This window comes from Hyla sarda, chromosome 1 (genome assembly GCF_029499605.1).
Source record: "Hyla sarda isolate aHylSar1 chromosome 1, aHylSar1.hap1, whole genome shotgun sequence".
NCBI lineage: Eukaryota > Metazoa > Chordata > Amphibia > Anura > Hylidae > Hyla > Hyla sarda.
Genome location: NC_079189.1, coordinates 494,575,583 through 494,600,616, shown reverse-complemented (window position 1 = coordinate 494,600,616; position 25,034 = coordinate 494,575,583). Strand labels below are relative to the sequence as shown.

Here is a 25,034-nt window from a genome sequence, read left to right as displayed (position 1 = left end):
GGCTGTCCGGGCATGTTGGGAGTTGTAGTTTTGCAATAGCTGGAGGCACCCTGGTTGGGAAACACTGATTTAATGTGTGAAACTATCTGCTGCGCTCTGTATCTAATCCTGTCATGTGCGATACTGTCTGCTGCGCTCTGTATCTAATCCTGTCATGTGTGATACTGTGAGCTGAGCCTGTATATCCAAATCTGTCATGTGTGATACTGTCTGCTGAGCCTGTGTATCTATATCTGTCATGTGCGATACTGTCTGCTGAGCCTGTGCATCTAAATCTGTCATGTGTGATACTGTCTGCTGAGCCTGTGTATCTAATCCTGTTATGTGTGATACTGTCTGCTGAGCCTGTGCATCTAAATCTGTCATGTGTGATACTGTCTGATTAGCCTGTTTATCTGACGTTGCGCAGGGGGACGTCACTCGTCATCAGAGAGAGCCAGCGTTGCTGTCGCGCACTACCGCCGCCGCCGGCATAAATAGGGTTTTGGTAGGTATTCTCTAAATGTAAATTTTTTTGTGCGATATAGGAAAACTCCCCCCGCATATATATTGTATCCATCCCATCCCCCATGCCATTTCTTAAACCCCCCTCCCATCCCCCATGCCATTTCTTAAACACCCCTCCCATCCCCCATGCCATTTCTTAAACCCCTGATCCCTCAGCCCCTGTGCAATCTGGCCCCTCCCCTTTTGTAGCTCCACCCCCACATAGCCACACCCATGACCGGTATTTTTCTGAGGGAAAGGTGGCAACCCTAGCCAGAGGTTGGACCCCAATGACTACAAATGTGCCCCTGAAGTATTTTTCTCAGACAATTCTGATAAGTTATGCCCCCTTACTGGATGCTATGTTGGTTATGTACAGTGTATAGCAACAAGCTGCGGAAACATTTTACAACAGAGATGTATGGGAAAAGTGACTTCTACTGCGCTTTGAACCTAGCGAGCCACCGTACAGATCCAGGAAGCGTCCGGACAGCTGACTGGTGATCACATGACCCGTCGGCTACTTCCACTGAGTTGAAGCAGCAGCGGCGCGAAGTGGTGTAGGCAGCAGCATCTCCAGTGCCCAAATTGACACCATGGCGACGACAGCGATATTCAAGGAGACCGCCAGGTAGTGGGACAGGAATAGGGTCCGGTGCATGGTGATGTACGGCGGGAAGTGCCTGGCAGAGATATGGGCAGATGCCAGTCATGAGGAGGTGGTTGTACTGTGCATCAGGAACCTCACCTGAGGACAGGGCACTGCTACTAGTACTGGCAGATAGCAGGGTTTTGTGACTTCATGTTTGCATAGACTAGTGTTTCCACACCAGGGTGCCTCCAGCTGTTGCAAAACTACAATTCCCAGCGTGCCCGGACAGCCGAAGGCTGTCCGGGCACGCTGGGAGTTGTAGTTTTGCAACAGCTGGAGGCACCCTGGTTGGCAAACACTGACTCAGACAGCTCTCTCATTGTCCAGGACAAGGGTATCACTGAATTCAGCATGCCCTCTCTCCATTATCCTGGCCATTTATACACCGCATAAACCTCCCCCACTAGTGCATGCCCAGCTGGCTACCTTAAAGGGGTTATCCAGGAAAAAAAACTTTTTATATTATATATCAACTGGCTCCAGAAAGTTAAACAGATTTGTAAATTACTTCTATTAAAAAATCTTAATCCTTTCAGTATTTATGAGCTTCTGAAGTTAAGGTTGTTCTTTTCTGTCTAAGTGCTCTCTGATGACACCTGTCTCGGGAAACGCCCAGTTTAGAAGAGGTTTACTATGGGGATTTGCTTCTAAACCCGGCGGTTCCTGAGACAGGTGTCATCAGAGAGGACTTAGACAGAAAAGAACAACCTTAACTTCAGAAGCTCATAAGTACTGAAAGGATTAATATTTTGTTATAGAAGTAATTAATAAATCTGTTTAACTTTCTGGAGCATGTTGAGATATATATATATATATATATATATATATATATAAGTTTTTTCCTGGAATACCCCTTTAACACAGCTGTCTGGCTATGCTGGGAGTTGTAGTTTTGCAGCAGGCGGAGAACCACAGGCTGGAAACAGATGTTTTGCAGTAATTGATGGTTCACCAGTCCCTGTTGCCAACTTGTACCCTTGTGCCTATCATCAGTTTGGACACAGCCTCCAGTTTTTTCTGCAGAATATTTTTTAGTGGAATTTTTTTTAAATGTATTTAACCCATGAGTTTCTCCCCTCTATGACACTCTCTGTGATGGCCTTTTCAGCTAAACCCTTTTCCCACTCAGACCCCACATCCACTGGATATGCAATAAAGTTGACAGACCAGAATATCCTAATGGCTGCTGATAAGACTGCTGGGATTTTTGTCTGGTTTTGTAATGAAAAGAACATTGGGGGGGGGGGGGATTTATCAATTTTGCCTGTTGACAGTTTCTTTTTACCCTTTTTTTTTTTTCACTTTGGTTTTCGTGGACATGCGCCAAATTTATCATTTGGTGCAAGTTGTTAGTAATTTTGGCTCAAATGTCGAAATCAGCTGTTCACAGCGCCTTTTACACAGAACTTACCAGTTACCGCCACAGAGGACGCGTATTTTACCCTGTAGAGCAGCCATTTTGGAGTCCCTCCTGCAGTATATCAGCAAGCGACATGAGTTATTTTCTTTTGTGGGGTTTATAGCCACCATGTGAAATGGATTTTATTTTCAACGTGAGTATTTTTTTTTTTTTGTTACTTTACTGCAGTGGACTCCAACCTGCGGACCTCCAGATGGTGCAAAACTACAATTCCCAGCATGCCCGGACAGCCGTTGGCTGTCCGGGCATGCTGGGAGTTGTAGTTTTGCAACATCTGGAGGTCCGCAGGTTGGAGACCACTGCTTTAGTGCTTACCTTTCCTAAACCTCTGTGGCCATGTCCAATGCTGGCTCAACGGAGGGTGAAGGTTCCTCAGAGAAAACTATGTCGCAGGATAGTATTGCGCAGCCCCGGAGGCGTCGCTGCTTTCACAAAAAAAATTTAAATATTTTTTATGTATTTTGACGCCTTTACATTTTCTGACATTGCTAAGTGTGTTTTCCATTGACTTAAAGGGGGTACTCCCATGGAAAACTTTTTTTTTTTTAAATCAACTGGTGCCAGAACGTTAAACAGATTTGTAAATTACTTCTATAAAAAAATCTTAATCCTTCCAATACATTTTATGGGCTGTATACTACAGAGGAAATGCTTTTCTTTTTGGATTTCTCTGATGTCACCACACTGCTCTCTGCTGACCTCTGCTTTCCATGTCAGGAACTGTCCAGGGCAGCATATGTTTGCTATGGGGATTTTCTCCTGCTCTGGACAGTTCCAAAAATGGACAGCAGAGGTCAGCAGAGAGCACTGTGGTCGTGACATCAGAGAACTCAAAAAAGAAAAGCATTTCTTCTGTAGTATACAGCCCCTAAAAAGTACTGGAAGGATTAAGATTTTTTAATAGAAGTAATTTACAAATCTGTTTAACCTTCTGGCACCAGTTAATTTAAAAACAAAAGTTTTCCATTGGAGTACCCCTTTGATGGATTGTAGTCAACTAGTGACTACATTTGGTCTATTTCCTGAACAAATACTTTTGAACGTACTTTTGAGTCTCACAAGAAATAAAGTAAATGTTGGAGAAATATACTGAGCACTATTGTGTCTGATCCATTAAAGCTATTGGACCTGTCTTTGGATTTTGCTATACCCCAGTATCTTGATATATATCTGCAACCCATACCCTGAAAGTGTGATGTGAATGGAACCCAAAAATTGTATGCAGTTCTATTATGCTGCGTTTTTTAACCAGTGTTTTGTAATATCAGGGATGTGGAAATCCTATCGCCCAACGCCTAGGACATGAAGTTCCAGGCAGGTACATTTCCATGTGGCAAGCAGGGCCGGTGTGAGGTGCAGAACAGACGCAGTTTGCACCTCACACCGGACCTCTAATTTTGAAACTCTGGCACTCGGGGTGTATGGAGCGGGCTCCTGAATTTAGCCTGCTCCATACCCAGAGCCCCCAGCTGATTGCTGTAGCTGGGGGCCGTCGCAAATTATTCTGCATGCGGCGATTGCCGCTGCCGACTATTAACCCTTTAGATTGCCACTGTCAGCTTTGACAGCGGCGATCTAAAGGGATCTTATAACCATCACTGGTGGTCTAGTGGGGGGCCATCCACTATGGAGGTAGCCGGAGGGCTTACCTCTCATCCCATGGCTCCGTGGATCTTTATTTGATGAGCCTGCCTTGAGCAGGCTCAAACAAATAAACAAAGATCACACAGTTCAGTGGCGTTCTATGGAACTTCATTGATCTAATGATTCCTTCTTAACCTCTTAAGGACACAGGGTGTACCTGTATGCCCTGCGCCCGGTCCCGGTATAAAATATAACACTGTAAAAAAAAAAACTTAATAAAGATCATTTAACACCTTCCCTAATAAAAGTAAGAATCACCCCCCTTTTCCCATGAAAAAAAACCCAAAAAACTGTGTAAATAAAAATAAACGTGGTATCGCCGCGTGCGGAAATGTCCGAACTATAAAAATATATAATTAATTAAACCGCACGGTCAATGGCATACGCACAAAGAAAAGTTCCAAAGTCCAAAATAACGTATTTGGTCACTTTTTATATCATGAAAAATTGAATAAAAAGCGATCAAAAAGTCTGATCAATATAAAAATGGTACCGCTAAAAACTTCAGATCACGGTGCAAAAAATGAGCCCTCATACCGGAAATGAAACAAATTTGGTAATGCTGTAATCAGGTTGACCTAAAGTATCACAATAACATGTTTGACCACAAGGTGAATGGCATAAAAAAAAAAAAGAAAGAAAACCCCCAAATCATTTCTTTTTGTTTCTGAACATATGTTATGGAAAAATGAAGTGTCATTACAAAGTCTAATTGGTCCCGCAAAAAACAAGCCCCATATGGGTGAAACATAAAACAGTTATGGTTATTATAAGGCGAGGAGGAAAAATCAAAAGTGCAAAAACTAAAGAAAGAAACTAATAAAGACCTTATTTGCATGCTATTTTGGTTAAAATTATTTTGTGTACCAGGACAAGTGGATCGTCATGAGGGACAAGTAGATTGTGCTCTGTTTTAGTCCCTTGGACAAATATTATTATTTTTTTAAATTTCCACACCCCTGAATATGATAATGTCATATAAAATATATTACTGTTTTCGGACTATATTTCTTAAAGAAGTATTCCAGGTTCTTTTTTTTTTCAGCATTTAAACCCATGAGTCTTTTTTTATTTTACCCTGACTTTTCCCAGCATTCCATGAAGCCAGAGACAATGGCCGACATTTATCATTGTCTTTAGACTGTTTTTTTGTGTCTAGAGAAGGTGCAAAAAAGGAGCAAGCAGGGTTTATTTGTGCCTTTTGGTTTACACATTTCTGCTGATTTTGAGTTGCAATCCACTGATTTTGGCAATACACATGCTGTGGAAGGGTTTTATGAACTGCACCTTTTTGTGAAAAGTCTATAAAACTACACCAGCCCAGACTTAGCTTAGCTTTTTGGTGTATGTGAAGAGAGAAATTTCAGAAAATGTGACCTGCACAAAATTTATCAAATGCTCTGTGACCATTTAATAAATGTGGTGCTCCTACACATTATCAGCACACAAAAAAAGGTGTAGAAAAATGCTTCACTTACACCTACAATGATAAATGCTTCACTTACACCTACAATGATAAATGTCGGGCAATATGTCATAAGTCACATGGTCTCCAGGGGGCGTGCTGCAGTGGGTGGATGGGTGGATGGGATTCATTGAACTTGTGTAAGCCTAAGGCTGTGTTTGTGAGAGGGGCGGAGGTATCTCCACCCCCCTGCATGGCCAGGCGGGACATGAGGGGTTGTGGGTGGGGGCAGGGGTATATAACGCCCCTGCCTCCTACTGGTGGGGCGTTCATGACATTTGCGGAACCCCCCCTTTTTCTTCATTTCATTTCATTTTTCATTTCATCCATTACAGGGCATGCCCACTAAAGGCGTGGCCTCCGTCGCGGTCATTGGGCACAATTCAGACCGATATGTTAGGTTTAAATGTCTTATATAACAAGTAAGTATATACCATGGTAATCACGAGCATGGATGTATTGCCCCGATCACAAATTCTATCTGCCTACTCACTGTAGCATAGCCACGCCCCCTGGAGACCATGTGACTTTCGACATATTGTCTCTGGCTGCATGGAATACCGGGAAAGGTCAGAGATAACAGTAAAGTATAAAGCTTTGCACTACAGCACTTTCAAGTGTGGTTCCATGCATGAAAACAGAACAAAGTGCCACACGAAGCAGGAAGCACAGTATTCTAATTTGGCATCATGGGCTTAAATGATGAAGGGAAAAAAAAGACCCTGGAATACCCCTTTAAACATTTACCAATAAATATTGTGTTGATTGGGAGGAAGATTTTCTAAGGCTGCATGTTCTGTGTAGGCGTCCGTATGGGAATCCAGCTCTGTACCACCATGGTCCCCAAAATCTTGGCTTTGTAACCAGTTATATAGATTTTGAATTAGAGATATAAAATTGACAGAAATTTTGAAGCTATTGACAAAAATCTGGAATTTGTATTCCAGGATTAGCTTGTCTTTCCAGAAAGTTCTGTAGCAACAGATACACAGATTACAATGTGTCTTTACTAATAACAATTTTTCTTTTTCTTACTAGTATAAAGCAGGCTGTCTCTATTATCAATGACATGGATGCTGGAAAATTTCCCAGGCTGCTTTCACGCATTCTGCAAAAGCTTCATCTTAAGGTGAGTTACACACATTTTATCAAACTGTTAAAGGGGTACTCTGGTGGAATTTTTTTTTCCATATCAGCTAGCTCCAGAAAGTTAAACAGATTTGTAAATTACTTCTATTAAAAAATCTTAATCCTTCCAGTACTGATCAGCTGCTGTATACTACAGAGGAAGTTGAGTTGTTCTTTTCTGTCTGACCACAGTGCTCTCTGCTACCACCTCTGTCCATGTCAGGAGCTATTCAGAGTAGGAGCAAATCCCCGTAGCAAACCTCTCCTGCTCTGGACAGTTCCTGACATGGACAGAGGTGTCAGCAAAGAGCACTGTAGTCAGACAGAAAATAACTACTCTACTTCCTCTGTAGTATACAGCAGCTGATAAGTACTGTAAGGATTAAGAGTTTTTAATACAGTAATTTACAAATTTGTTTAACTTTCTGGCACCAGTTGATTTAAAAAAAAAAAAAAAAAAAAATATATATATATATATATATATATATATATATATATATATATATATATATATATATATATAATATAATTTTTTTTTTTTTTTCCCCCGCCGGAGTACCCCTTTAAAAGTATAATATGCTTTGAATTAATACATGCATAAATAGTAGAAGAATAGCAAAATGTTTAAGTACTAACAGAATAGTATTTAGGCATTTTCCCTTTGTGCCATCTGACACCATGAGCCACATTTTTTCCACCCCTAAAGGATGGTAAAGTTTCCCCCAACATCTTCAGGCTGATAGATGTATGTGGGGGAATCACAGAATGGACACTAAAATCTAACTTTTATTACTTCTTACACTAAAATGCCAAAAAGAGAATCATGGTGCTCGGGACCATCAGACAGCATCGTCATCTCCAGGCCATCTGATCATCCATACCGATCATGAATCTATCTACTGCCCCCACCGTCCCCTGATGATTGGGGCAAGAAACGCGTCGGTATGTTTGTACTAATCTACACTTGCCATACATTGGGCCCAGATAAGTACTTTAATATCTGCACCAAGTGACACATCTGATTCATTGATTAATATCTTTTCTACATCTGGGATTTATATTTACAGATGTAGTGGTGGTTCTCTGTCTTTTGATATGTTATGTACATGCAATACTCTGTTATGTGATAACACCATTCGTTAGGAGGTTCATCTGTATCCTTAAGTAGTTACCATCTTTTCTGGTTTACTATCTATTTTGGTTCATTTGTAAAGTAGATAGGGACATTATCCTTGCTTTATACCTGAGGGTTAGCAAGAGGACACCTATATACTTAGGAATTCTTCCCTTCTCCTATCCAACATAGACTAGACAGTACCAATTAGTGAGACAGAGAGCCTCCTCACTGTGTTACAGACAGGGTCTTAATAGGCCACCTTAGGGGTAGGTTCCTGTGCGGGAACGTCCTTATAAGGACGCCCACCCCGCCTAGGTATAGGGGTAGTATCAGGGACCTAGCATCAGGGCAAGGAGGTAGAGGCCGTCCATCCATAAGGCCAATCACTCCCCTAGGCCCTTTCCCTCCCCTTCCAACCCACCTCATCCCCCATCTCACCCTTTAGTGCTGTGTCTGTGCTCTATTTGTGGCAAGTCTCCAGATCGGTGGAGCAAAACAATATTGCATCATACCGTAGTTGGGAATCATTGGTCCCAAGGTGAAAAAAAATGGTTTTTCTTTCACAGTATTTTTTCACATTTTTCTTGATTCATATTTTTTTTTTACATCTTTTGATGATTCTCTTTTTGGCATTTTAGTGTAAGAACTAATAAAAGTTAGATTTTAGTGTCCATTGTGTGATTCCCCTTTTGGCTGACACTAACTATATACCGTGTCGTCTGTGAATTCTATAATAGATGTATGTGCTTGCATATTGCTATATAGTCTGGAGCAAAACAATATTGTGGTTAGTGTGTAAGTCAGTGTTTCCCAACCAGGGTGCCTCCAGCTGTTGCAAAACTACAACTCCCAGTATGCCCGGACAGCCAAAGGCTGTCCGGGCATGCTGGAAGTTGTAGTTGTGCAACAGCTTTTTTTCTGAGAACCATAGGTTAAATCATGATCCCAGAACTTGGTGGTATTCTTTCATCCATGAGTTATGGACCACATCCTTAGGCCTTTCACCAGCTATAACAATGTGTGTTTCCATAAGGTGAGGGATCTATGCAATGTCCGAAAATTATGCCTTTTAAAATCTTTCAAGACTCCATAGGCAAACATTTACTGTATGAATATCGTGCGTTAAAGGAGGTTATCTCAAGATTAAAAGTTTATTTCCTATCCACAAGGAACCCCCCACTAATCATGAGAGCGGAGGTCCCTTGTCGTCTGAGTGAATGGAGTGGCAGTATGTGTGTTTGATCAATGCTCTATTTTTGAATATCCCTTAGACAATGAATGGAGCAGAGGCTAAACAAATGTACTTCCACTTTATTTACACTGATGCCAATTGACCCCTGTTCACATGATCATTGAAGGTCCCACTGGTTGAACCCTCACAGCTAGTTATCGACTATCCTGTGAATAAGCGATAACGTTTTATCTTGAGATAACCCCTTTAAAGGGGTATTCCAGGAAAAAACTTTTTTTTTTTATATATCAACTGGCTCCAGAAAGTTAAACAGATTTGTAAATTACTTCTATTAAAAAATCTTAATCCTTCCAATAATTATCAGCTGCTGAAGTTGAGTTGTTCTTTTCTGTCTGGCAACAGTGCTCTCTGCTGACATCTCTGCTTGTCTCGGGAACTGCACAGAGTAGAATAGGTTTGCTATGGTGATTTGCTTCTAAACTGGGTGGTTCCCGAGACACGTGTCATCAGAGAGCACTTGGACAGAAAAGAACAACTCAACTTCAGCAGCTCATAAGTACTGAAAGGATTAAGATTTTTTAATAGAAGTAATTTACAAATCTGTTTAACTTTCTGTAGCCAGTTGATATGTAAAACTCATTTAACCCATTTAAGTACTTGTTTGGCACTGTTTTATAGTTGAGAGCTGTGTTCACATTACTGTTGGAAGCAGCCAATAAGCCTTTTTGACAGATGTAGGCCTTATAATACAATGCATTTAGTTATTGCTGTATACTGTCCTGTACGATGCCTGCCATAGAGATTACTTCTTTCTGGGATGTAAATTATCGGTGCAAACTCTGTGTAGTCATTAAAGGGGTACTCCACTGGCCAGCGTTCGGAGGTAAATGTTCCGAACACTGTTTTCACTCTGCATGGGTCGGCCACGCCCCTCGTGACGTCATGGTCACGCCTCCTCAATGCAAGTCAATGGGAGGGTGCGTTAGGGCTGTCACACCCCCTTCCATAGACTTGAATTGAGGGGGCGTGACCATGACGTCATGAGTAGCGTGATCGACACCTGCAGCGCAAAAACAGTGTTGGGAACATCTACTTCCGAACGCTGGCCAGTGGAGTACCCCTTTAAGCCACCAGAGGTTGATAATAGATTTCCTCTCTAAAGCCTTCAGATTTGTTATTGCAGCTTTATACTGTACTACGTGCTGTAATTCATTAACAATACTAGATGAATAAGGCTGAGTTTACACTAGGTTTTCTCCCATACGGGAGCGCATACGGCAGGAGGGAGCTAAAACCTCGCGCTCCCGTATGCCTTCGTATGCGCTCCCGTGTGTCATTCATTTTAATGAGCCGGCCGGAGTGAAACGTTCGGTCCGGTCGGCTCATTTTTGCGCCGTATGTGCTTTTCCCCCGGACCTAAAACTGTGGTCAACCACGGTTTGAGGTCCGGTCGTAAAAGCGCATACGGCGCAAAAATGAGCCGACCGGACCGAACGTTTCACTCCGGCCGGCTCAGTGAAATGAATGACACACGGGAGCGCATACGGGAGCGCGAGGTTTTAGCTCCCCCCTGCCGTATGCGCTCCCGTATGGGAGAAAGCGTAGTGTGAACCCACCCTAAGACTGCATTAACCTGCTGACTAGATGGTACACTGCAGGGAATTAGATTTTACTGGTTGCCCCAACATGCTGGACACACATGCTCAGTCACAACCCCAACAGTCAGCTCTCTGTGTAGCGCAGCCCCAACAGGTCAGGTTTTCAGGATTTCCAGGACTTGAGGACCGCGTTTGAGAAACACTGGTGTAGTGATTGTCTATTCATGGCAGATAAGCCAATAGAAATAGCTTTCTGCCCTGCTTGTCAGAGAAGGAGCAGCGTCTCTGCAGTAGCGTGGCAAACTCAGTCTTCTACAGTGGAAGTATGGGCCCGGTTACACATTCCGATGGGCTGCAAATCCAACCTCTATGATTAGTGCCCATTTGATAAACCTCCATAAGGCTTGTTCAACCTTGTGACTAGGCTGCATGAATGATCGCTGGATTGTTCACTCAGTCCTTCCATCACTGTGAGGTGCACATCCGCTGTCTGCACAGGGTGATGTTCAGCCGATAGCAATAATTTGAATGGCCGAGCAACAAATCCAGTCAGCCGATGAACAAGAGTTTGCCTGTTCGTTGGCTGATCGTTGGCCTTTTACACGGGCTGGAAACGAGCACTCTTAGGAACGCTTATTCGCCCTATTATTGGCCTGTGTAAAAGGCCATAAGAATGGTCCATCTTGTCAGCTTTCAATATAGCTTGTTACCTACTGTGAAATCTCTGCTCATTCTATGCTTCGAAGTTCAGTAGGCGGCCATATACAGGGAAGGCTGTCAGTCATTGAAAAAGACCACCCACTGGGTTCCTAAGCATCGAAAAAGCATTTACTGAATCATTTCCCCACAAAATAATATACAGTCTCAGTCTGCTAAGCTGCTCTGTAACTTGATGCTGGTAGGTTAAAGGAGAACTCCAGTGGAAAACATTTTTTTACAAATCAACTGGTTCCATAAAGTCAAACAGATTTGTAAATTAATTATATAAAAAAAAATCTTTACCCTTCCAGTACTTATCAGCTGCTGTATGCTCCAGAGGAAGTTGAGTTGTTCTTTTCTGTCTGACCACAGTGCTCTCTGCTGACACCTCTGTCTATGTCAGGAACTGTTCAGAGTAGGAGAAAATCCCCATAGCAAACCTTTCCTGCTCTGGACAGTTCCTGACATGGACCCGAGGTGTCAGTAGAAAGCACTGCGGTCAGACTGAAAAGAACTATACAACTTCCTCTGGGATATACAGCAGCTGATAAGTACTGGAAGGATTAAGACTTTTAATAGAAGTAATTGACGGATCTGTTTAACTTTCTGGAACCAGTTGATTTGAAAAAAATAAAATAAAATCCCACCGGAGTACCCCTTTTTAAACAGCATTTTCATGGTAACAGGTTCCCTTTAACAGTGGTAAAAATATGATCATTACTTCAATTGTCAGTATTTCCAGCCATGCCAATATCGATGTGTGCGACTACTTCAAAGGTGTACTCTATAAATCACAGTGTTCTAGCCTGTGCCTGCAACCCTCCGGACATAGTGTGTTTTGGTAACTAAGGGTAGGGTCACATGTGCAATATTTAGCACAATAAAATATGGCACTCGTGACCCTACCCTAAACAATGATGAGCGTGCCTCCCTCTTAGCAGTTATTTTGACATCAGTTAGTCTCTCTATATGGCCATTTCCCAGATGACTAGTTTCCATATGACACGGCTGATCTTTTAATTTCACCCAAAGGTAATAGGGAAAGATGAAAGGCCTGTATGCTTTTGTAATGTATCTAGAAGAGTTCACTCATCCTCTCTTTTGAACCTCTTTTTTTGTGCGCCTTCCTATTAAAGCAGTGTTTCCCAAGCAGGGTGCCTCCAGCTGTTGCAAAACTACAACTCCCAGCTTGCCCGGACAGCCTTCGGCTGTCCGGGCATGCTGGGAGTTGTAGTTTTACAACAGCTGGAGGCACCCTGCTTGGGAAGCACTGCTCTAAAGTGTAATTTTGTGGTATGGATGGAAATAAGGAAATTGAGAGAGATGAGTACAGCCTGTTTTGCTCCCCTTATTGAGTTGTCAGGCAGAAGTCTAAACTTGAATAGATAAGGACGGCGTCCTGAACGTTTATGCCTTTTTTCAGTTCCATTATCTGTCTCCAGGTTGATTTTACTGTCTTGTCTATCAGATCATTTCTGCATTTTTTTTGGGATTGAGTCTACATAATAATGAGCAATGTGCTGGTACATCTGCTCTGGCATCGTCTGTCCTCGTTCTTACATTATTCAAAGATTTATCGCAATAGTTGCATATGCTGCTCATATATTAAAGGGATACAAATGGCGTGCAGCAATGAATACATAGAATGTCACTTTCAATGAATATCTTATTTTAGCCGTTTCTGATAACTGTCCTTCACTTATTATTCTCATGAGCTTTCTATTTTATGTAGCTCACCACACTGGTTATTCCTTTTTTTTACTAAAATGTGGCATGAGCAGCTGTAGCACATATAATTTATGATGGTAACCGACTTTATTTTTTGGAAACAAAATGACATTGATGTTGATTTTTATAGTGATTGGGCTTTCAGTTTTCATAGGAGCGGAGTAGCTGTCATGAGCTTGATACATTTTTTTTTAATCCTTCCAGTTCCCACCATCAGGATAAACCACCCCTGCCTTTATTTTTAGTATTTTATACTTCTCTTCCTTAAATGGGCACTGTCACCAAATTATTTTTTCATATGTTGTAGTACATGTACTACAACATATCTAATATAGTTTCATATATATATATATATATATATATATATATATATATATATATATATATATATATACAAAAGATATTGCAGCACGACTCAAAAAAATATATAGTGGGTGCCAAGCAACCCAGGCCCGATCAAGGCCAACCAGATACTAAAACAAAGCAAAGGTGCAGCACTCCAATTCCGGTAAAAAAACGATTTGTGTATTTATTCACCACATCTCAAAGATACAGCAACGTTTCAGCTCAACAATAGAGCCTTTCTCAAGCTTAGTGACAACTGCTAGGTAAGGGGTTTTTATACCCAATCAAGTGTATACAATCAACAAATAATTAAAACAATCCAAAGTGTATAATCCATAATCAATACAGTGCAGTGCATTAATAAAGTGCTCATTCAAAGTATCATAAAGAGTACTATTACAGTACATAAAGTGCTAGATGATTAAAAACGTATACATAGATAAAAGTGCTTGAAACTCTAGACTCGTAGTTAATAACATAATTAATAATATGCGAAACATCTGTAGTAAACATGATTATACATCATAGTCGCATGGAAGAACTCACCCGCTCTGTATGTCTAATGGCGCTGACGGCTTGTGGTGTTCGGCTGCGCGCATGCGCCAACCTCCTGACGCGGCCGGCTCGTACTAACTCGCCGGACGCATGCGTCAGAAACCAAAACAAACGAGTCATGTGCCGAAGCACATGACTTGTATGTCAGCTGACCCGTTACCTCGGATACCTCCGACGCTGACAAGCTGTCACAGATGTCCGGAACGGGAAATTTATAATGGGTACATAAAATAACATGTGGTGGATGTGGCATTACAGGTATGAGGCATCACTAGTGCGTGATATTAACAAGTTAATACTTGAATATAACTAATACTAAATAGTGCATTACAAGACACCAAAGGAAGAGGTGTCCTTGGTGTCCTCTTCCTTTGTGACCCTTTATATGGATGGTGTACATTCTGAATTTAATTGAATCTCTATATAATCACACAAAATAACACTATAATGTATTTTCACAGAATTTTTATGTATTTAATTTTTAGTATCTTGCACAGGTGTCTTGTAATGCACTATTTAGTATTAGTTATATTCAAGTATTAACTTGTTAATATCACGCACTTTTTTTTTTTATTTTTTTTTTTTTTAATTTGAAAACCGGCCACAAGGGGTCTCCCTCCTAGTGGCCGGCTGCAGCCTGGCGTGACGTCACACTTGAATTTGGACCGATGCCGGCCAGGCAAATGGTCCTAATTCATTCAGCCTGCGCTCGCTCCCTCCCTCCCTGCCTGTCAATCAGACAGGCGGGAGCGAGCGCAGTGAACGCTGGGGCTGCGCGCATTGGCTGCCTAGATTCGCAGCCCATCCCCGCCCCCAGCATGTAAAGTGCAGTGGAGACAGTGCGCGCACACTGGTTATCAGTGCCGCGCTGAGGCTCCATTAGAACTGTACATGCCGTTTATGTGGTAAGTCTGATCTGAGGTCTTGTTATACTTTTTGAAAATATAAAATAATAAATATATTATATTACTTATAATAATAAATATATGTGAGGGCGGAAGTCGGCGCCAAGCAGGCGTCAGTGACGTCACGCCTGCTGGGGAAGTCGGCTTCCGGGAGAGCACAACGCAGCAGCACAAGAATAGCTGAAGATGACAACTTTGTAAGTTATAAAAACATTTTTAAAAGACAGGGAGGGGGATAGGGATAGATTACCAATAGGTAGGGACAGAAGAAGAAAAAAAAAAAAAAAAGATGGTGGGAGCTACTCTTTGAAGGGGTATTCCAGGAATTTTTTTTATTTGACTATGCTACAGGGGCTGTAAAGTTAGTGCAGTTCATAATATAGTGTCTGTACCTGTGTGTGATGGGTTTTCTCACAATTCTTCTGTGATTTTTACCCCAATATTTATTTTTACCAGCATACAAAATTACTGTTATCTCAGATTTTTCCCAGCTTGCAATGCGACTGAGATCTGACTCACTAGTCAGCTGATGACAGGGAGGGAGGAAAATGGAATTGTGGGATTTTTAGTCAAAAAAGAAAAGTCAAACAGAAAAAATAAGAGTTCACAAAAAGCTAGCCACAGTGTTATGGTAATCTCACGACATAGCCATTTAGCCCCAAGACAAGCGCAGATCCTTCCTAAGCATGTCCATTACTGTCTGCCAGGTACATACTAAAATCACCTTATGGTGGAGAACCCCTTTAATATTGTTCTGTATTTTCTGCCTGTCTTAGCCAGCCCCATAGACTGGGAAGGGCTATTGAGCTAAGAAGATGTTGTGTTCATATATCCGGCAATTTTGAACCACTGCCTGATGGAAATGACAGACACAACAAAATAAAATGGCGCTCAATGTTAGACCAATCTACTTGCTAGATTTAATAAATACTGTATGCAACCATCTTTTGATCTGGCACAACTGATCTACTGCTGAGGTAGCAGGAGGACTTGCCTAGGTGTCCATGGCTCTGTTATTGAGCCTCGCTCTCAAGCGCAGAGCACACAGATCAATATAGTTCTATGGAACTACATTGATCTGTATGAGGAATCTAATGATTCCTTCTAAAAGGGACCAATAAAGTGTAAATAAATAAGTAAATGATTAAAGGGTTAACCCACATACATTAACCCCTTCCATATTAAACGTTTAACCCCTTAAGGACGCAGCCCTTTTTCACATTAAGGACTGAGCCCTTTTTCGCAATTATGACCACCGTCACTTTACGAATTAATAACGCGAAAACGCTTTTACCGCATATTCTGAGATTGTTTTTTCGTGACATATTCTACTTTATTTTGGTGGTAAATTTTCGGCGTTAATTGCATCTTTTTTTGGTGAAAAATCACATAATTTCATGAAAATTTTAAAACTTTTGCATTTTTCTAACTTTGAAGCTCTCTAATTGTAAGGAAAATGGAAATTCCAAATAAATTTTATTTTTCTTCACAAATACAATATGTCCACTTTATGTTGGCATCACAAAATGGACATACTTTTGCTTTTTGAAAAAATTAGAGGGCTTCAAAGTAGAGCAGCAATTTTCAAAAATGTCATGAAAATTGCTAAATCTGAAGGGACAGATGTTACAGAACTACAACTCCCAGCATGCCTGGGCAGTCGAGGCATGCTGAGAGTTGTAGTTTGGCAACATCTGGAGGGCTACTGTTTGGGCACCACTGTAACAGTGGTCTCCAAACTGTGACCCTCCAGATGTTGCAAAACTACAACTCCCAGCATGCACAGCCTTTGGCTGTCTGCGCATGCTGGGAGTTGCAGTTTGGCCACCCTAGTGGTTGCCACAGTAAAGATCGTTATACTTTCACTTTCAATTCCCCCCCCCCCCCCCCCCCACTGTCGATTCCCTACCTGAGCAAAGATCCAGCAGGCTCCAGCGAAGATCCCAGGTCTCCAGGCATCTTCTCCTGCAGGTACGGCCTCCATCTTCTTCCCAGAGCCCCTCGACATCCAGGGGCGGGCAGAACGGGGGGTTGCCATGGCAACCCCCTGTCCTGCGCTGCCATTGGTCAGAACTCCGTTCTGAGTAATGGCAGGGGATAGGAGGAGATCGCAGCTTTGCGATCTCACTCCTATCCTTTAGGCTGATCGGGGCTGTTGCTGACAGCTCCGATCAGCCCTATTTTCCGGTTGATCGGGTCACCAGAGACCCGATCAGCCCGGAATTGGAGAAAATCGCATGTCTGAATTGACATGCAATTTTCTCCGATCTCCGACATGGGGGGGGTTTCAGGACCCCCTGGACGATGTGCCAGGGTGCCTGCTGAATGATTTCAGAAGGCATCCGGCTCCGGTCCCCAACCGGCTTGCGGTGGGGATCGGATTTCCCACGGGCGTATGGGTAGGCCCTCGGTCCTTAAGGACTCGGAATGCAGGGCGTATCCATACGCCCTGTGTCCTGAAGAGGATAAATCACTCCACCTTTTCCCAAATTCCATGCAAAAAATATATAAACATAATAAAAATAAACATATCTGGTATCGCCACTTGCATAATTGTCCGAGCTAATAAAATATAACATTATTTAGCCCTTATGGTGAGCAGTGTAAACATTTAAAAAAAAAAAAAAAAAAAAAAAAAAAAAAACTCCAGAATTGCCTTTTTTATCACATCATACCCCAGAAAAAATTAAGTAAAAAGCGATCAAAAATTCTGTTCAATACCACAATGGTACGGATAAAAACTACAGATCATGGCGCAAAAAAAATCATCCTTCATAGAGCCCGGTAAACCAAAAAAAGTTATAGTGGTCAGAGAATGGCAATTGAAGAAAAGGTTTTTTTTTTTTCCGAAAAAGTTTAGAATTTTTTTTTTAAATTATTAAAACATGATGCAAACCATACAAATTGTATTAATTGCGCTGACGTAAAGCATCAAGATAACATGTTAGTTTGACTGCACGGTGAATTGTGTAAAAAGGTGAGCCTATTAAAGCCAACCACAGGGACCAGATGGCAATGAATTTATCAATCCTGTGGCGAGAGTCGGCAAGTAACTTTTCCATTCTGTGAAGGTGGGCCATCTCCTGAAGCCAGGACAAAAGGGTCGGGGGGGGGGGGGGTTGATCTCCAAAGACTGAGAATGACTGTTCTTGCTGCCAGAAGGAGGAAGCGCAGAAGGGTCTTGACTCCCCTGGGGACTGAAGGCGGGAATATAGATAGAAGCAGGGGAACGGGGTCAAGAGGCAGTAGCGTATCTGTCATGTGGTGGATTTTGTCTAGTACTTCGGACCAGAAAGAGGATAGAACAGGACATATGACCCAGATGTATTGACTTGTTCCACCAGGTTGACCACAACGCCAGCAGGTGTCAGGTAGGGATGGGTAGAAGAGTGTAAGAAGGGAAGGCACCCTGTACTACTTAGTCAATAGCTTATAGTTTGTCTCTTGGGCCTTACAGGAGACAGAAGTCTTGTGGCATGTTTCTACCGCTGACTTCCATTCCTCATCTGTGAACGTGCGACCAATGGCCTTCTCCCAGCTAATTCTGAAAGGAAGTGGGGCTTCCTGGAGAGAGTTCAAGAAGAGACTAGATAGCACTGACTGGGCGATGCACTGCAGAGGAGGAGGAACATAGCTTTTCAAACAGTCAACAAGCGATGGAGTTGAATCGACAGCTTGGAGGCTTCATAGAAGTGTCTCAATTGAGCATATTGAAAAGAGGAGGTAAGACAGGGTACCTTTACTGTGCAGTACCGTACCCGATTCTCGTGTTCTCACGATAGAGGCCACTGTTTTAGGTAATGCTCTTTGCGGAAGACAGAGTAGGGCTCTTGGGTCCAAATGGGTACCTGAGGATTCCAGGGCAGTCCACTGCTTCAATCCTCTGTTATGGAAGCTATCCAGGACTCAGGTAAGAACAGTAGAGATATAGTATAATCTACAGTCTGGGAGGGCTAGTCCCCCATCTCGCTTTCTACGGAACAAAATGTCTCTAACAATGCAGGGATGTTTATTGGCCCAGACATGAGTTTCGCAAGGGTTTGAAAAAAGGAACATGGTATGTGAGTCGGGACACCAGAAAAGAGTAGAGGGGAAAGTTGGCATCTCTTCCTTGTGCCATTACCAATTTCAAATGGAGGGGATAGCAGACCATTGATTCGGACCTGGTCTTGAGGAAGTTAGTATAGGGCCAATATTTGGGCCTTCATCATGCAGCCCATACTGATTTGCAACAAGTTGGCCCCCAGGAAACCCTAATCCACCCGATCGAAAGCCTTCTCGGCGTCTAAAGAGAGTAAAAAAAAAAAAGCTGGATTTTTGTGCGATGAGCATGATGTATCAGCAAGAATGCTTTCAAGGTGTTATCTCGAGCTTCGCGGTTACGAATGAAGCCCACTTGATCTGGGTGGATCAGAGTCTCCAAGGGGACATCCAGCCAGTATGCAATAAGTTTAACATAAAGCTTTGCATCTGTATTGATAAAGGAGATCGGGCGTTAGCTTTGTCAAAGAGACAGATCTTTCCCTTCTTTATGGATAACTGTGACGAATTCCCGAAGAAAGGGCTGTGGCAATGGGGTGGTGGTGTCAATCACATTAAAAGCCAACAAAAGGGGGCCCGAGAGTTCAGGGTGCTAGGGTTTTATAGAATTTCGCAGTATAGCCATCCGGGCCTGGGCTTTTGCCTGCTGGTAAGGACTTGATGGCTAGCTCTAGTTCTTCAGTCGTGAAAGGGGCATCAAGAAAGAGCCTGCACTGTCTCTTCTGAGAGGGTGGGTAGAGCTGTGGAGGTGATATATTCTAACAGGGAAGGAGGGGGAGGGTCACCTTTGGGTTGTGAGTAGGGTTTAGGTAGGTTATACAGGGAAGACCTAAAGGCTTCAGCAATCTTGTGTTAGGTGCATCAGGGAGCTGGAGGGAGTGCGGATAGAAGGGATAAACAGTGATGATTTCTCAGCCCTCATGGCCCTAGCTAGAAGTCACCCTGCTTTGTTTCCCCATTCATAGAACTTCTGGCCCGTGAGTTGCCTACAGTATATATATTGTTTGTTTGTTGGGCTAGCCGTATAAGTTCCCGCAGTACCGTCTCAGATCTATTCTATTTATGAAGCGATTCAAGATTATGCAGTTGGGTGTGGAGGGTCCTATATTGAGCATATGCCTCCCTTTTCAGTCGTATCCCATGGCTCTTCAAGACTCCTCTGAGGACCTCACAAATACATTTTTTCCCATTTTGGAGCATATGTTATGGAAAAATGTTATGGCTATTAACCTCTTAAGGACCCAGCCATTTTACACCTTAGGACCCGGCCATTTTTTGAACATCTGACCACTGTCACTTTAAACATTAATAACTCTGGAATGCTTTTAGTTATCAATCTGATTCCAAGATTGTTTTTTCGTGACATATTCTACTTTAACTTAGTGGTAAAAAAAATTTTGTAACTTGCATCCTTTCTTGGTGAAAAATTTGAAAATTTTATGAAAAATTTGAAAAATTAGCATTTTTCTAACTTTGAAGCTCTCTGTTTGTAAGGAAAATGGATGTTCAAAATATTTAAATTTTTTTTTCACATATACAATATGTCTACTTTATGTTTGCATCATAAAATTGACAAGTTTTTACTTTTGGAAGACACCAGAGGGCTTCAAAGTTCAGCAGCAATTTTCCAATTTTTCACAAAATTTCCAAACTCACTATTTTTCAGGGACCAGTTCAGGTTTAAGTGGATTTGAAGGGTCTTCATATTAGAAATACCCCACAAATGACCCCATTATAAAAACTGCACCCCCCAAAGTATACAAAATGATATTCGGTCAGCCTTTTAACCCTTTAAGTGTTTCACAGGAATAGCAGGAAAGTGAAGGAGAAAATTCACAATCTTCATTTTTTACACTCGCATGTTCTTGTAGACCCAATTTTTGAATTTTTACGAGGGGTAAAAGGAGAAAATGTATACTTATATTTGTAGCCCAATTTCTCTCGAGTAAGCACATACCTCATATGTCTATGTAAAGTGTTCGGTGGGCGCAGTAGAGGGCTCAGAACCGAAGGAGTGACAAGGGGATTTTGGAGAGTACGTTTTTCTGAAATGGTTTTTGGGGGGCATGTTGCATTTAGGAAGCCCCTATGGTGCCAGGACAGCAAAAAATACCCACATGCCATACCATTTTGGAAACAAGACCCCTTGAGGAACGTAACAAGGAATAAAGTGAGCCTTAATACCCCACATGTGTTTCACGACTTTTGCATATGTAAAAAAATAAAATAAAATTTCACTAAAATGTGTGATTCCCCCCAAATTTCACATTTTTGCAAGGGTTAATAGCAGAAAATACCCCCCAAAATTTGTAACCCCATCTCTTCTGAGTATGGAGGTACCCCATAAGATGACCTGAAGTGCACTACGGGCGAACTACAATGCTCAGAAGAGAAGGAGTCATATTTGGCTTTTTGAGAGCAAATTTTGCTCGGGGGGCACTTCGCATTTAGGAAGCCCCTATGGTGCCAGGACAGCAAAATAACCCCCACATGGCATACCATTTTGGAAACTAGACCCCTTGAGGAACGTAACAAGGGGTACAGTGAGCATTTACCCCCCACTGGTGTCTGTCAGATCTTTGGAACAGTGGGCTGTACAAAATTTTTAATTTGCACAGCCCACTGTTCCAAAGATCTGTCAGACACCAGTGGGGTGTAAATTCTCACTGCACCCCTCATTACATTCCGTGAGGGGTGTAGTTTCCAAAATGGTGTCACATGTGGGGTTTTGTTTTTTTTGCGTTTGTCAAAACCGCTGTAACAATCAGCCACCCCTGTGCAAATCACCTCAAATGTACATGGTGCACTCTCCCTTCTGGGCCTTGTTGTGCGCCCCCAGAGCACTTTGCGCTCTCATATGGGGTATCTCCGTACTCGGGAGAAATTGCGTTACAAATTTTGGGGGCTTTTTCCCCTTTTACCTCTTGTCAAAATGAAAAGTATAGGGCAACACCAGCATGTTAGTGTAAAAAATTTTTTTTTTTTACACTAACATGCTGGTTTAGATCCCAACTTCACATTTTCATAAGGGGTGAAAGGAGAAAAAGCCCCCCAAAATTTGTTAGGCAATTTCTCCCGAGTACGGCGATACCCCATATGTGACCCTAAACTGTTGCCTTGAAATACGACAGGGCTCCGAAGTGAGAGCGCCATGTGCATTTGAGGCCTAAATTAGGGATTTGCATAGGGGTGGACATAGGGATATTCTACGCCATTGATTCCCAAACAGGGTGCCTCCAGCTGTTGCAAAACTCCCAGCATGCTTGGACAGTCAACGGCTGTCCAGCAATACTGGGAGTTGTTGTTTTGCAACAGGTGGAGGCTCCATTTTGGAAACAGTGGCGTACCAGACGTTTTTCATTTTTATTGGGGAGGGAGGGGGGCTGTGTAGGGGTATGTGTATATGTAGTGTTTTTTACTTTTTATTTTATTTTGTGTTAGTGTAGTGTAGTGTTTTTAGGGTACAGTCACACGGGCGGGGGGTTACAGCGAGTTTGAGCTGCCGCGCAAAATTTGCTGCATTGCAAACTTGCAGCCCGATACTCACTGTAAGCCCCCTGCCCATGTGAATGTATCCTGTACATTCACAGGGGGGGGGACCTCCAGCTGTTGCAAAACTACAACTCCCAGCATGCACAGTCTATCAGTGCATGCTGGTAGTTATAGTTTTGCTACAGCTGGAGGCACACGGGTTGGGAAACACTGAGTTAGGAAACAGACAATGTTTCCCAACCAGTGTGCCACCAGTTGTTGCAAAACCACAACTCCCAAACATTCTCAAACATGCTGGGAGTAGTAGTTCGGCAACATCTTTAGAGCCAGATGTTGCCGAACTACAACTCCCAGCATGCTTGGAGTTGTAGTTTTGCAACATCTGGAGGACTACAGTTTGTAGACCACTAATACAGTGGTTCCCAATCTGTGCCCTTCCAGATGTTGCAAAACTACAACTCCCAGTATGCCCAAACTGTCCAGGCATGCTGGGAGTTGTAGTTCTGCAACATCTGAAGGGCCAGATGTTACAGAACTACAACTCCCAGCATGCCTGGACAGTAAGGGCATGCTGAGGATGTGTAGTTTTGCAACATCTGGAAGGGCACAGTGGTCTCCAAACTATGGACCTCCAGATGTTGCAAAACTGCAACTCCCAGCATGCCCAGACGCCAAGGGCTGTCTGGGCATGCTGGGAGTTGTAGTTTACAGGGTCCCAATACAGCAATGCATGTCGCTTTACGGCGACGTGCATTGCTGTAAAGGGCCCGACCGCGGCTGAAGATCCACTCACCTGTCGCCGCAGTCTTCCTCGTCTGGATCCGGGTCTTCAGGGACGAGGTAAGTACCGGGGCCGGTCCCCAGCACTCCCCCGTCCCCCGCCGCGTCCTCCGGTCTTCCTCCCGTCCTCTCCGGACTTTCAGGGGCCGGGCAGGACGGGAGGAAGTAACCGCCCCCCCCCCCTTGCGATTGGTCGGTTAGTTAACCGACAGATCGCAGGGTATAGGAGGAGGTGGCAGGTTTGCCACCTCGCTCCTATACGTTAGCATGGTCCTGGCTGTCTGTGACAGCCGGGATCATGCAAAATTACCGGGTGGTTGGGTCCCAGAGACCCGATCAGCCCGGTATCGCCGCAGATCGCAAGGGCGATTTCCCTTGCGATTTGCGGCGATCGCAGACATGGGGGGCCTACATGGCCCCCCTCGGCGTTTGCCCTGGATGCCTGCTGAAGGATTTCAGCAGGCATCCACTTCCGATCTCTGCCCGGCGTGCGGAGGTTAATGGGCTAGAACGAAAAAACAAAAGTGCAACAATGTAAATTGGCCTGGTCCTTAAGGCGTTAAGTCCACTCAATCATCTGTAATACCAACTAGGTGGACCCCAGCCACAACCAAACTAAACTGAAACCCTTTTCCCTGCAGCACCCCTAGAGACAAGAATGCATATTGCTCTTCTTTAAAAATTGTGTTCAAAAGTATATGTATTGCTTGTCTTCAGGTAAGACTGGAAACTGCAAATATTTTTAGATGTCATTCATTAAGGTCTAAATGTTATATAGTTTAAATTCCATTTTATATACAGATTTATTTATCATTATAAAATATGTTTGAAACTCCATTTTTTATTTTTTTTATTTTTCAAGAAAAAAACTACTTTGGAAAAAAAAATGGGGAGTTTTTTCCCAATTTTTCCATTTTGTTCCCAGTCCTTTCCATCTCTAGGCAAACTACATTAAATTTGATGGTCACACAGTGCACTACCGCTCTGTATACAGGCAGCCTAAATTAGGAGTGGAGCAATAGCTGGGAACACTGAGGCTATATTCACATGCTTTGAAGTGCGCAGTCTTATAGAGAGCAACGCATTTCCATGTGGAGTCCGCAGAAAGAATGGATATGTCTGTTATTTCTGCCGACACCGGAATTTGAATTTACGCGCAGGTGTTTCCGGCGTGGAAATTCTGCTATGTGAACAGTGCAGCAGAATCTGATAAAAATCAATGGGACTCTGCTGCTGCGGAATCTCAGCGCAGAAATTCCATCATGTGAACATAGCCTTAAATCATCCAGGAGGAAGCTGTTGTGCATTGTCTATTCTTCTGTATTAAACTTTTTAATGAGTTTTTTTTCTGACATGTTTCAGAAGTGCATCAATATGCTGTAATGCCAATACGGCTATATATTAAATGTTTATAAAATTTTGGCCTAGCTCAGCATTTGTTTCAAGGGTCTGCCTGTCAACAGAAATAATACCTGCACGTCTTTAATGTCCTTTTTGGATATGGAAACTTAAGTACATGTAAATTCCAGTGGCTTCAATCAATCAGTGTAAAAGTATATGACCTAATACACACTGGGAAGTTGCTTTACCTTTTATTTTATTATTTGTTTATTCCATCTAAAAGGAGAAGTCTGCGGATAGGCGATACATTTTCGATCAAGAGGAGTCTGAGCAATGCTTCCCCCCCGTGATCTCCTGTATGGAGCTCCCACAAAATGGGGGCCACCACGCCTCCTATATATATATCTCTATGGGAGAGCCTAAGATAGCCAAATTTCCATAGAGAT

At 42.8% G+C, this 25,034-nt stretch overlaps 1 protein-coding gene across 9 annotated transcripts in view; it reads left to right on the top strand.

The window, feature by feature from the left end:
- Nucleotides 1–964: 964 nt before the first annotated feature.
- The window catches only part of COMMD10 (COMM domain containing 10), a 458,728-nt gene continuing 434,658 nt past the window's right edge, over nucleotides 965–25,034 (top strand). For 8 of the 9 annotated variants that reach the window (XR_008847444.1, XM_056537405.1, XM_056537410.1 and 5 more), the window contains exons 1-2: nucleotides 965–1,117; nucleotides 6,706–6,796. Coding sequence is in view for 8 of the 9 variants with exons in the window: in XM_056537405.1 (XP_056393380.1) it covers nucleotides 1,083–1,117; nucleotides 6,706–6,796 (126 nt within the window). In the remaining variant the exon portion in view is untranslated. The remainder of the gene's footprint in view (nucleotides 1,118–6,705; nucleotides 6,797–25,034) is intronic. The other variant, XM_056537407.1, reaches the window with a different exon arrangement.